This window comes from Cloeon dipterum, chromosome 1 (genome assembly GCF_949628265.1).
Source record: "Cloeon dipterum chromosome 1, ieCloDipt1.1, whole genome shotgun sequence".
NCBI lineage: Eukaryota > Metazoa > Arthropoda > Insecta > Ephemeroptera > Baetidae > Cloeon > Cloeon dipterum.
This window is the reverse complement of record NC_088786.1, coordinates 21,294,617-21,308,611: the sequence shown is the minus strand read 5'-3', so window position 1 is coordinate 21,308,611 and position 13,995 is coordinate 21,294,617. Positions and strand designations below refer to the sequence as shown.

The following is a 13,995-nucleotide window of genomic DNA, read 5'->3' as shown; positions in this document are numbered from 1 at the left end:
CAGCCAGCCGGTCGGTCTGTCAGTCAGCACTCGCTGGTGACTTCATCCATCAGTGCGGCTGCGAGCGGAATGCACCGATGAAGCCCCAGGACGAAGAGGCCGGCGGCCCCCTGCTCAATTCGCTGCTCGGAGCGGCCAAAATCAAGCCGGCCGCGGCCAACAGCTTCCTCGGCTCGCCGGCCACCGCACTGCCCAGACACAACACCTTCACCAGCAATGCCTCCTCCATGCAGGCCCTCAGGTAAAGAATTTCCCTTTCAGTTGCGTAAAAAGGTCTCCTTTCTGATAACAACAGGTAGAATCATAAAAAAAACATTATTTTATGCGGGTAAAAGCGATAAGAGTCTTTTATGATAGGGATAGTTTCAATTTTTGTTTGTTCAAAAGTCGTCGCAAATCAGTCGATTCAGCTGCTGCTGGCTGACGGAGAGATAAAAGCCGTGTCGAGGAAGCTGACAAACTGATAATACACAGACCATACACAAGCTCGATCGCCACTCTCCGCTTTGTTAAACAAGAAAACTTTGCTAATGGCCGGAGTCAATTTCAAAGACCGTGTCACCAGCCCAGCAAAAGTGTCTAATTGCGAGCGTAAACTCAATTTGTAGTACGTCGCCTGTTAGAATATCGAGTGGGGCGGCCCGTTGCAATCCACCGACAAATGTGGGAAAATTTTTGGGTGTCCCTTGTCATAATCAGATCCTTTCAAAACGTTAGACCGAATAAGAACAAGGCATTTTAAGATAGAAATTTCGAATGAACACGTAACCTCTAAAATCGTAGACTTTGTATTCGTCAATTGGAAGCAAACAAAAATAGCAACTTAGAAAAAATAGCAGTAACAGCAGTATCATAAAAAATTCTGAACCAAACAAAGTTCGAAACATTCCGAAAATTATTTATTTATCATCAATAACAAAATAACGATTTCAATATTGTAAAAAAATACTAGTACGGTGGGAACGAGAAGGCACAACCAGAAAAAGTAATGTCAAAACGAACATTGAATTCAATAATAAAATTATGATTTTAATGCTAATATATCATGTATTTTTTATGGGGAAGTTAAAAAATAAACAAGGATGTATTACCCTAATATATCCTGCATCATTTAAATTATTTTCTAAGTTTTATTTGTTCAAAATTGTTTCGCTTAATAATTTTTTGCGGTTCTAAATTAATAGCACAATCACCGCATGCATTACAAATCATGATATTTTTTTCTTTTCCACAAGGAACTATTCCATAGAGCCGTGCCGCAACTTAATCATTTAATCCGCCTGATCTTTCTTGGCAGCATGTTGTAGTAGTTGTCGAGTGATTTGCATAAATCGTCTGCAGTAAAGTCAGTTTTCCTTGTTTTGCTCAAATGACTGTCACTCTACAACAGCTATAGTATGTGTGTCTGATGTGTTTTGAAATTTCTCCAACACATCACAATACATGCCAAATTTAGAATACAGATTTTGACTAATTTTACTAATTCAGGTCCTCGTTTCACTGACGTGGATATTTGCATAACTTGTTATTTTTTATGACTTTTTGTTTAGGATTTAATTTAAATTAAATGAACGCAAATTAGAAATGGCAGAAGTAGCGTTAGTTTCTCTCAAGCAACCTAAATTTGTCGTTGAAGATTTCTTCTGGAACTGTCCATAAACAAGAAATAGCATTGCAAAATTGCAGCCCCACAAACCAAAATCAGTCAAAACAATTTCTCATCCACTCCACTGCTTGCTGAAACGAATTCTATGTTTGTAAACAGCGTTATACAGTTAATTACGCATAAAATCTCCATCTCGTGAACAAGCTCACAAGACTGCTAATTTGTAAACAGCGCCGTTCTCGCTGGCAGCAAAAGTCCGTGAAAGGAAGGCGATTACGTGTATGTATTCGTTTGAAAAACGCGAACTTTCATCCTTGCAGACATTGCTTCGTGTCTAAAACACGATCGGAACGAATTGAAGCAATCAAGGCTCTCGTAAAGTTTGTCATTACCGATTTTTTCGTGCCTGTTTGTCGCTCGGATAATTTTTCGAAACCTGTCTCTCGGCGGCGGCGGCGGCGGATCCTTTTTCTGGCGCCAGCCTCTGCTCTCGCCGGACGAACGGTGCATTTTTATTATTTGCACGTGCGTAACTGCGGTGGCGACGCGACTAACCCTGACTGACTTATTGGGCGACGGGCCGCGCCTGCTCCAATATATATTACGGCCGCGTCTTGTTTTGTAAGATTGTGTGTATTCTAATTATGGCAATTACACATAATGCATGTATAAGAAAGGTTTTAATTGCGGCGCGTACGCAAATCGAAAGCAACCTCGGCCGCGGCAGCCAGCGCAACAAGTTGCTACGGCGTAAGGCCGCGTGCTGCGCGCGCGATTGTTTTTGCACCGCCGCGACCACAGGATGTTCTCCCAAATAAACGATCGAGTCTCGCAGCCCGCCCGCTGCACTCTATTAATACACTGTCAGTGCGCGAGTGAGCTGATGCAGTAAAACAGCATCGCCATCACCAGTGCACAGCAAATTTTGCGATCTGAAAAGTTTTTAAACAATCACTTTTATCCGTGGATCTCTTTTGTTTGATTCATAGAATTAATTTTGAAATTGGTGGCAATTTTAGAATACATAATTAAGCATACAAAGGGAGTATTAGACCTTTTAGTCCGAAAATCATGGGATTTTTCCCTACCATTCCATCATGGTTGATAAAAAATGACAATTAATCAAAGTAAAAGTTTCCGTTTTTTATGTTTCGCTACATCCACGCCTGCGTAATATAAAATTCAAAATTTTTACAAGTTTCAAACTGCCACTTTTTCTTTTCAGCGAGATGAATGGAACGATGTGTCATTTAATACGCTCGGAGAATTTCGTAGCAGAGTTTTAATTTCTTCTATGACAATTTTCATATTTCAGTTTTTTTGCTTACATAACAATTTTTAAAAGAGACCTTTCTGAGAAATTGGGGGACTGTTTTTTATGAAGATGTTAAAAAATTTCTTAAGCTTTTCGGAATCTCCTAGTAAGTATATAAAATTGTTATTTCGTCATTTTTTATTAGTTATACATACTGGCTTATTTATGTAGAGATAGCATTCAATTTGACTGATTTGGCGATCAACAAGTTAAATACATTTTTCATAAATATCAGTCTCTGGATGTTAAACCAATTATTTCCTAAGCTAACAAGAAAAAGATACAACTCCTGACCTTTCGGTCTATATTTTTCTTTGAAAAGTTGACGTTATTGTTATTTTAAACACAGAAATTAAGATAAAAGTGACCTCATTATCCGAGCAAACTTCCCCTGTTGATAAGAAAACCACAGCAAAATGGAAATTTTATGGTATATTCAATGCAAACCGAGCATTTGAATCATCCGCCTGACTAAACGAAACAATGCTACGCAAGTCACGCAATTTAGCGGTGGATTTTAATAATAGCATCGATTTTCTCTGCCAGTGCGAAGCAAGCCGCGCTCGGAGCTAGACCGGCGGGCCCGTCTGCTCATCTACGTCTTCCAAACTTGCTGCTTTTCAAGTGGATATAAAACGATCGTATAATCATTACATTGACGAAGCTGATCTCGCTGATAAAGAGGAGGCCACCTCTGCGCCGCAGCCGCGATGCGCACCGCAGTCGCCGGATGACGCGGCGATGGGGCCCGTGTCCAGCGTGGCACTCAATCCGTTTTCACCGCGGAAATTCGACGTGGTCATGGTCGGCTGCTTCTCGACGGGAAAGACGACGATCCTGTACCAGCTGAAAGAGGGCCGCGAGGTAATCACAATCAGCACAGTCGGGTGCAACCTTGAGGAAATCCCTTTCAGAGATGTCGTGCTGGCGATATGGGACATGAAAAGCCTGGAGACGACTTGGCGAAACTGGTGGAGGATTTTCTACAAGGAGAAGCACGGCGTCATCTTCGTCGTGGACAGCGCCAGTGAAGCCGAGCAGGCGGAGGAGGAGAAACAGCAGCTCAGGTTGGTGGCCGAGGACGAGTACCTGGCGGGGCTGCCCTTTCTCGTGCTGGCCAACAAGCAGGACGCGACTGGAGCAAGGTCGCCCGCTCAGCTGGTGCAGGATTTGCAAATGCGGCAGGCGCTGGCCGGCCGTCCGTGGCACATTCAGGCCACCTGCGGTGCGCAGGGCCAGGGTCTACGTCAGGGACTCGCGTGGCTCGTCAACGAGATGGAAAAAAAGTGGGAATCACCGGTGCAGATCTCGTGAATAAGCGGAGTTTATCTTATCTCGATCGCCATGGGTCTGGTCGCTAGCCTGTTTTCAAAGCTTTTTCGCAGGAAAGAGGCGAAAATTCTGATCGTGGGTTTCGACGGTTGCGGGAAAACCACGATTTTGTACCAAATGAAGGAAGGCATCAAGGTCGACATGGTCCCGACCATCGGGTTCAACGAGGAGACGTTCAAGCACAAAAGTGTGATGCTGAACATTGTGGACTTTCGCGGTATTGACAAGACCAAAGTGTTTTGGAGGCACCACTATGATAATTTGCGCGGACTCATTTTCGTGATCGACTCAACCGACCACGAACGCAACAGGGAAGTGGTGCAGAGTGAGCTGGAGCTTCTAGTGGCTGAGGAGCAGCTTTCGGCAGTGCCGTTTTTAATTCTGGCCAACAAACAGGACAAACCCGGCGCCACATCACCAGTCGAACTGGTCCAGTTGCTCAGTTTAGACGCGCTGCTCGACGACCGGCCCTGGCTCATCCAGCCGACCTGCGGCCTCACCGGCCAGGGCATAATCGAGGCGTTAGACTGGCTCGTGGACGAGGCAACCAAGACTAAAAACAAAAAACTTTCAAAATAAATGTTTGAAAATTATTATTTTTTATACCTCTCATCGAAATAATTAAAAATACATCCAGAGGCCCAACAACAAATCATACAACTTTTGTAAGTCACAAACTCAAAGTTGAAAATAAAAACGTTACATAAATAGTGTTCATCTGTCGCATCCGTGAATTATATACAATATGGTGTTTAAAATGGAGTTAGCGGTCCACCCGCGAAAGTTCAGGGCTGTGAATTTTGTACGTTTTTTTGTGAAATAAATTTTGTATATATTTTTGGTGCAAAATAAATGTTTTCAGAGCCGATTATAGTTTCAGACCGATTTTTGACACATCATGTTATCCAAATCTACAGAAATGGCACGTTCACGAAAAATCATCCGATTTTGTCAAAATTTTGATTGAAATGTAGTGTTCTTTGGAAGAACAGTACCGAATACACGATCAAAAATAGTTTTTTTAAAGTAGGGACGTCATTTTAAAATATCTACCAAACTTCAAAATTAATAACAAAACATTTAATGTGGTTTTCTTCTCTTTTTATTTGAAATGAACACATTTTCAATCGTAACAATATGTACCGCATAATTTCATAGCTTCATTCGGCATTTTTAAAATGCTTCTTGCACGCCATTGAAATGGACAAAGCATGAGTTTTTCCAAGTTGACACCCGGAGCACCACCGTTAGAAAATCATATTCAGCCTTTTTATTCCAATGTTGAATTTTAACTCAACAAAAAAAAAACAATATTGTTTTCGTGCATGATCTTTGAGAGAGAATGTCAAGAGTTCAAATCGTCGTGGTCGCTGGAATAATTTTATAACGAGGCGGGAGTGTGTTGCAAGCGGCGCGTTGTAATTCGATATTTAGGCTGTCACATTAGAGGCTGGAATTATGGCTCGCAGCTCTTTTTGTCGCTAAATTGAGCAGCAGCAATTTTCCAATCACTTTTTGCCTGTCAGCGCCGTCGTGTCAGCGTCTCGATCGCAAGGTCTCTGGTGGCGAGGAGAAAATGGATTAATTTCATTTAATCGGCATACGTCAATTTGATTCAAACTAATCGCGCTTTTATTGGACGTTGCCGTGGAATTTGATTGCGATCAGCTTGTTGATATGAGTAAAATAATAGTTGCGAAACGGAAGACGATGATAATTTTATGTGCCGACGAGACTGAATGCGCAAGAATGCTACCGGTATTCCGACAGCGCGGCGTTCGAGAGTATTCCTCCAAGGCGTAGCTGCAAATTTCTCTGCCGCTGTTGTCGCAGGGGAATTCCTTTAATGCCGCGGCAAGCAGAGATAAATTAAAGGCTCTCGTTCAAAAAGCCGAATCTAAATATTTTAACTGGCCGTATATTGACAAGGAACACACGCCTCGCTCCTCTGGCTGTTCTTTGCTCATCGCGAGCGGCCAGCTGTAAATAAAGAGATAATGCGCGAGTGTCAATAAAATTGCCGTGTTTGCCGACCGCCCTACCAGTGTCAATTTTGTTGCAAATATTTTCTGATGGGGAGCGGAGGGCCTTCAATAAAAATCGCTGTCATGAACACGCCCTAGAGGATACATAAATCTCTAGGACGCGACTTTGATGCATTAATGAGTCACCGCGCGCGCGCGCGCGTCTAATCGAGCGGGGTGACCTGAAAAAAGTCGCGCGAATTTCGGGTGGCGCACGGCAACAATTTTCTCGCCCCAGTTGCTGCGCGGGAAATAAATCGAGAGACCAATTATTATCCAGCTCTTGTTGGTCAATTTAACTATGGGCGGTCGGGTTTTGCAGAAAACTGCTTTCCGTCGAGCAGTCATTAATAAAACTAGTTTCACAATTGCCACTCCAATGGGCTTAATTGGCATAAAATATTCCAGTGCTTGTTGCGAGGACGTTTTTACGATGCCGCGAAAGGTCGAGAACAACTTTTTTTATACGCGATTTTCCCGGATTCCGCTGAAAAATATGATACTGCGCAGAAATAAACGAGGAAGATAAACATTGTTGTTGTTGTTATTCGCAAATCAAAGAGCGGCCCCCGCAGCCCGGTTTGATTTGCATTTTTCACCAATTTGGCCCATTGGCGGGCTATAAATTTCTCGCAATTTGAGTCTGCCGGGCGTCACGCAACCTTTTTAATTCTTTTATAAGCTCCTCTCGTCCAACACAATACTAACCGATGCCTATTATTTCGCATAACTTGTTTATTCTGGCCACATTTATCAGATTTAAAAAAATAACTTTCAACTATAAAAGGCAGTATTAATGACTGGCAAAAAATGTGAAAAAAATATTAAACTTCTATTGATACCTGAGGGAAATTGTTTGATTTTTTGTGTGACTTCATAAAATAATTTTTAAAATTGTAAATAAGGTGAATAAGATATGTATTAAAATCTCTGTCCGCCAGAGTAATTGTAGGTCAATCCATTATTTCTAAATCACCGGACGGATTTGAATAAAACTTGGCTGGTCAATAGCCTCTAGGAAGAGAGGGTCGTCAGCCAAAAATATTTCATTTTTTTTTCAAACTCCAAAACTTGCCCACTTTATAGGATGCCAAGTTGCGAGTATTGGACGAAAAGCACTGTATTATTATATAATAAGAATATCTCGGTTTTAAGAATTGAAAAAGAAGTTAACTCAACGCTATTTAAAAAATAGTTAGATGGGCAATAAGGGTAAATAAAATGTATTCGAAATCTTTAAATCGCAGCCAGATATCGAAGGATCAAATTATCACCGATGCAATGCCGATAAAAATGCTCCAAATTCAATGTTACCATCGATAGAAAAATTTTGCCTCAAAAGATTTTTTTGCGGTGAAAAGTTTAAAAAACTTGGGGTTTTCAGGCACTTATTAAACAAACTTTGTCTTTCCAACCTGATTTCGAGCAGATATGATCGTCTACTGATTGTAAATAATTATTAAAGACTTTATTAGGGGTTATAATTAATCACCAATCCCTCAGAGGGTCTCTAGGGATGGAGTTTTGGGCTACTGTTAACTTTGACCTAAATTAGCGTTCTAAGTGTCGTTTCCCATTAATCCTCGACAGAAGATCGAATGAGGAGTCATATATTTAGTTTATATTGAGTTTTTCCTCAATAATAGTAGCATTGGACACCATTACGTGAAAATTTCCCTGGTAATCTAAATATTAAATGAAAAAGTTGAGTTTTAATTGGAATTTTACCTCCATTTTAAAAAATAAATAGTAAATAAATAAATTTTTGCCTTGCAGAGCATGAGAGTTTTTAGACAAATCTATACCGAGTGAGAAATTCAGCCACGGTTCAGTCTTCATTGTTTTCAGTGCAGTCCAGCACAAACAGAGTTGATAAATGAATGACTTGTTTGTAAAAATAGCACACGATAGCACGTTTTTCTCAGCGCGATAAGTGACAGGAATGTGCGCGTGAGCAATTCGTATGCAAATAATTGCTTTTCAACAATTTTCCGTTTGAATAGGCATATTTTTAAAATTTATAATCAGATTGGGTTAAATCCTTACCCTATCACTTTTTGCAGAGTTAATATGTTTTAATTACAAAACTAATAATTTCCCAGTGTTATGAAGGGGGAATGTGTACCAGAAATAAATGCCGCGATAACACCCTCTTACACAAGAATTATATATTCATATAATTGCCATAAATAGACGTGGAAGCATCTGATTGTGAGAATAAAGAGCCGAACAAATAATAATGCTGGTTCTGAACGCGGACGCAGGGCATGACGTGTGTTTATTTATGCAGCAGGGTGCTTGCTTTGTGTCTGCGATTGATATTATCCGTTCTGGACACATTATAATAAATACTCGACGCTCATACGAATCAAAGATCGCCAGCACGTGACTCAACTGAAAAAATACGGCCGTGCGTACGCGTTCGCCGTCGCAACTCTATGAGTGCGCTGGATATTTTTCTTTCTTCGCCGCGCCGAGAGACTATTTTCGCGAGTTCCGCCACTCGATCTCTTTTCTGTTTGTTGAAAAGGGTGTACTTCCCAGTGCTGAGACTGCGAGAGCTGCGGCCAGAATTAGAGATAGCGAGCGTCGAACCTGCTATTTCTTTTGAGTGCAGATGCAGAAGCAACGCACACTCACAGGTGCCGAGCGATGACGTCCGTGCGCCCCCCGACCCGAGCGCAAACATGCGCGCTTGTTTGGATACTCGCGCTCCGTTGGAGTGCAACAATCGAAATCCGTAAAAATAGATTATTGACTCGAAATAAAAGTGGTGCATCCTATTCCCGGAGTGCAACTTTCCAACGAGAGTAGCAGTGGCCAGACGTTCCATTTATCACGCTCTTGGCACACTCGGTGAGAGCTGTCTAATCAGAAATCAGCTGAATGACGAGTTTAATCCTCGGTTTAATTCGTATATCACTGACGTCATAGATTAAATCTCTCCAAAACCTAAATATTTTCCTCTGAATCCTGCGATAATGCCAAATGATTAAAAAAATAACATTGTATTTGACGTAATGTCGCCCCCTTTTAACCCCCGCTATTTAAATCTAACACAAAATCATATAAAAACTTTACTCTTTTCAAGGGGTTATTGAAATATACATATTAATTTGAAGTAAGGAGGTAATATCACCCTTTAAATCCTTCAGTTGGTCAGGAGGAGGTCGAGAAGAGTTTAACGGTGTGCAGTTTATGCAATGATGATGGTTAGAATCCAAAATTCGGAGTTCCAATAATTACAAAAAATGTGCAGAAAAAACGTTTTTTAGTTTTGAAGGGAAATTTCTCGAAAACAAAAAATAACACCACTCTGAATTTTCACATATGTCTCACTGAACAAGTACATTTTCAAATTTCTAAAATACTTTATATATTAAAACCAAAATTAATCTTGATCAAGGACAACAAAATTTGGAGTCTGTTCGCTCGTGCTCGGTGAGAGAAAAGAGAAATCCAAAGCACACCGTATTTTAGAAATGGCACCACGGGAAGATAAGCTACTAAGGTCTCAAACTCTTCAAAATTTTCCTTTAAAACCCATTTATTGTAAAAAAAGTTTAATTACGTAATCTACTAGTGTAAAGACCAGGGCTGGGCATGCGTATTAAGCGGGTTTTTTAGGTTTCTTTGCAGCTAGTTTCTTCCGCATTTTTGGTGATCATGAAAACCGCACAAAACCACTGCACTGCAAGTTTGGGAAACTCCCCGTGAGATACCCAGCTCTGGTAAAGACGGATTTATTGTGTAAAATTCGATGGTTTGTTTGACCTCTTGCTAATTTTGTCCTCCAATCCGTGACATTTCGTCATTTGTGTAGCAGATGTATATATAGTGATCCCAAGTTATCTTTCGAGGAATAGTAAGAAACAAAAGTAGGTGTTTACTAAATAATTGCAAGTAACGGTGCATTTTAGCGTACAATTGGAACGCGCTCACTTCAAAAATAAACATTTTGATAAATCATGCACGTGGACAGCGTTTAAATTTGGAAAATATCCATGGCAACCTTATCGCGAGATTTATTGTCTTTCCTCTACCACTGTTTCTACGCACTAGATCTTTAGAAATATTTCATTTTAAGTGTATCGAGCATGCGTGCTCCAGAGCTTTCTTCCGTCGCTAGTTAAATCTCGAGCGAAGTATGGTAAGGACGGGAATTTTGAACGTACCTCGGCAGAAAACTTGATATATCAAACCCAATAAGGTTGCAACCACGGTGGCCAATTTGCGTCCTCCACTGCCCCGATTGGTGCTCGAGGACCTGTCTGGGGACGAGGAATCGAGGCCGGTCTCCTTGATCCTTAGCAATAGCGAGGACGAGCTCGGTGACAATGACAGTCAGCCCATCCAAGAAAACACTTGGCCTAGCGGAAATAATCTGAAGACTCGACCATCCATTCTTAGACCCTGGAGCACGCCAAACCTTCCAGGGACCAGGCACTCTGTGTCAAGGGCGTTGTCTGCTAGGGTTCAGTTGCGGTAAAAATACATGGTCGATTTTAGCAGTGAAAATAAATCAGGCACTTTTTCATGTTTCTTAAATTATTTTGATTTGAATTTCATAAATAGAATCTATATTAACAATTTCCAAATATTTCATTTTCCAGAGTACGCCACCGAAGTGGGAGCCGGAAACCAAGGAAGCGAGTCGTGTTCAAGAACGGAGAGTGCAACGTGTTGCAGACCAACATCTCGAAGCGCCGGCTGCGCTACCTGCAGGACATCTTCACGACGCTGGTGGACGTGCAATGGCGTTGGACGCTGCTCGTCTTCGCCCTGAGTTTCGTCCTCTCGTGGCTGGGTTTCGCCGTCATCTGGTGGCTGATCGCCTTCAGCCACGGCGACCTCGAGCCCAACCACCTGCCTGACAGCCAAGAGGAGTCTGGCTGGACGCCGTGCGTTGTCAACATCTTTAACTTTGCCTCTTGCTTCTTGTTCAGCGTTGAGACCCAACACACCATTGGCTATGGTTCAAGGTAATTGTTTTTTTTTCAAAAAATCGAAAGCGATTTAAATTTTACATGTAGTTTACAATAATTTCAATTTCTCTTGAATTAAAAAATCTATTTTAACGGCCGTTTAAGCGAAATAGTAAATTTAAAAATTTATTGGATGAGAATAAAATATATTTTTTTAAATTTAATATTAAATATTTTGAATTTACGAACTCAAAGCCTGCGAGTTTCCTGCTGTAACAATTTTTAATTTAAAATAAATTTAATTTCGCCTTAGGTCTACAACCGAAGAGTGCCCTGAGGCCATCTTCATCATGTGCCTGCAGAGCATCACGGGAGTGATGATCCAGGCCTTCATGGTTGGCATCGTGTTCGCTAAAATGTCCCGTCCGAAGAAGCGCACGCAGACGCTGCTATTCAGCCGCAACGCGGTCATCTGTCAGCGGGACGGCCAGTTATGCCTCATGTTCCGGGTGGGCGACATGCGAAAGTCGCACATCATCGGCGCCGGCATCAGGGCGCAGCTGATCCGCTCGCGGCAGACCAAAGAGGGCGAGTTGCTGGCCATGTACCAGCACGAACTGGTGGTCGGCGCCGACAGCGACCAGAACGACATCTTCTTCATCTGGCCGATGACCGTGGTGCACAAGGTGGACGCCAGCAGTCCGCTGTACAACATGAGCGCGGCCGACATCATCCGCGAGCGCTTTGAGATCGTCGTCATCCTCGAGGGCTGCATCGAGAGCACCGGACAGACCACGCAGGCCAGGTCGTCGTACCTGCCGTCCGAAATTCTTTGGGGGCACCGCTTCCAGCCGCTGGTTTCTTTCAGCAAGGACAGGGGAGGCTACGAGGTCGACTACAGTCTCTTCAACAACACCTATGAGGTCGAGACGCCGCTTTGCAGTGCCCGCGACCTCGAGCACTTCAACCGAATCCAGGACGAGCTCCGCCATTCAGGTACCATGGATTGGCTATTTTGAGATTGAAAAAAAAACATGGATTTAAGTTCTACGCAGCTTTGCCGAATTTCTTTTGAAATTATCAACAACTGCGCTTATTCTTGTCGCTGAAATGTCTTAAATTTAACAAGATGTTATAAAATTGACTTTTTATTCATTTTTATATTTGCAAACAACTGTTAATATTATACTTAACTCATAATCACTTCCACTGACTGGAATAAAGGAATTTATTTTTCCCATTTTTTTTATTTTTTATTTTAACAAATGTGTCGCATAGTTTTTTTTATAGTGTCTAGGAAACTCGTAGAATGAGACGTTTTATTTTTTTGAAATTATTGGATTCGTGTTTTATCCAATGAGTTAAGATGAGATATCACCAGGGAAATTTTGATTCAACAAATCTTGTGAGCTATGGAGCTTCAATAAAGGATTTAACATTGAGAAATGTTTCAAACTCGCATCGGGAAGCCAGTTTTAATTCAATCGTGATGATATTTTATGCACTTTAATTGAAAAGAAAAATTGATTGATGGAAAAAATTTATTTTCCGGAAAATTCCCTAGATTTTAGACTTTTGCCGGGAAATTAGCTAATGGCTTATTTGCGGTTTGAGAAAATGCATAAAATAAAAATTTCTAGGCTGATTACCAGGCCATGTAGCTTTATTTTTGTCACTAAGGAAAATGCTTTGTTTTAATTTACTTTTTATTCTTTTACATTTTTCCAAAATTAACATAATTTTTTCGGAAGTATAAAAATGGTGCAAGAAAACTTTAGACCAAACGACAAATTTTTAAATTTCATCAACTTTCAGAATAGTACTTTGCTCTTCGGTTAACCGCATTGAAAACTTGCAAAGCCCAAAACCTCTCGTGGGAAATTTCTTTTTTTTACTGAGAGTCAAGAAATATCCACAAATAATTGATTCATCTCGTTAAACGCAGACTCTAGATAAGTTGGGCATACTTAAACAAATTTGAACATAATGGTTATTTTCTTATAATATATCGTCAAAAATTAAATTGTCAAATCAAGAGTTTCCTTGTGAGGCTAACATAGAATAGCTACGGAAATGACATGCAGAAACCTTTTTTACATTATTAGGAGTTTCTGTGAGCGCCGTCACTCATTTCACGCCTGGATTGTGTTTTTTCAGCCGAAATCTCCGTGCAGAACATGACCATGGCCAACAGTTTGGTGCCTTTCGGTGGGGGTCTGCGCAGGGTGACCAGCGAGCCGGGAGCGCAGGCGGGCCAGCCTGGCGCCTTGCAGCACGCTGGAGTGCCACTGCTCGCCCTGGACCAGACTCCCGACTCCCCCGACTGAATGTATCACGCGCAGGAAAATGTCAAAGAAGATTTTACCGCGGGAGCGCCACTCACTGGACCCACTTGTAATTAACTTAATTATTATTTTACTAGTAGCGAAACGATGAATAATGTGCAACGTGTGAAGCATCTCAGTATCAATATAAGTGCCATTTCAGTAGGAGAGAATAATCTCGAAAGTGATAATATATTTTAGTGTGTATCGCATTGCGCACATGATAGAACATTCAAGTAATGACTTTAATAAAGTGCCTTTTCCACATGGCTGATTCCATATTTCGGATTGCAAATAAATGTGATGTTATTTACGGGGATTTGGAATTAGTGTTTTAAATAAAACAAGCAAACTCGGGAATCCGGAAAGCTCAACAAAATATCAATGCTTATTTTTTTGCGATTAAATAAAACACCAGTTGACTTGTTACGTGCCCTTGGTCTTCATTTCATTTCCTGCTGGTTTCTTA

At 41.3% G+C, this 13,995-nt stretch overlaps 1 protein-coding gene across 2 annotated transcripts; it reads left to right on the top strand.

Moving 5' to 3' along the window:
- The first annotated feature begins 75 nt into the window (after positions 1 to 75).
- Positions 76 to 13,955, top strand: LOC135948406 (G protein-activated inward rectifier potassium channel 3-like). Of its 2 annotated transcripts, XM_065497642.1 has the most exons (5): positions 10,326 to 10,427; positions 10,488 to 10,762; positions 10,891 to 11,259; positions 11,516 to 12,198; positions 13,360 to 13,955. In XM_065497642.1, the coding sequence occupies exons 1-5, from the start codon at positions 10,425 to 10,427 to the stop codon at positions 13,527 to 13,529; spliced, it is 1,500 nt and encodes a 499-aa protein (XP_065353714.1). In that variant the 5' UTR covers positions 10,326 to 10,424; the 3' UTR covers positions 13,530 to 13,955. The 2 variants fall into 2 exon arrangements, with proteins under 2 accessions (XP_065353715.1, XP_065353714.1); XM_065497643.1 differs by lacking the exons at positions 10,326 to 10,427; positions 10,488 to 10,762 and adding an exon at positions 76 to 241.
- Positions 13,956 to 13,995: the final 40 nt, after the last annotated feature.

Bases quoted from the DNA above. Each gene is read 5' to 3' on its own strand.
- LOC135948406 (XM_065497642.1), top strand. The intron at 10,763-10,890 runs GTAAAAATACAT...TTCATTTTCCAG, and splicing joins TCTGCTAGGGTTCAGTTGCG to AGTACGCCACCGAAGTGGGA. The intron at 12,199-13,359 runs GTACCATGGATT...GTGTTTTTTCAG, and splicing joins GGACGAGCTCCGCCATTCAG to CCGAAATCTCCGTGCAGAAC.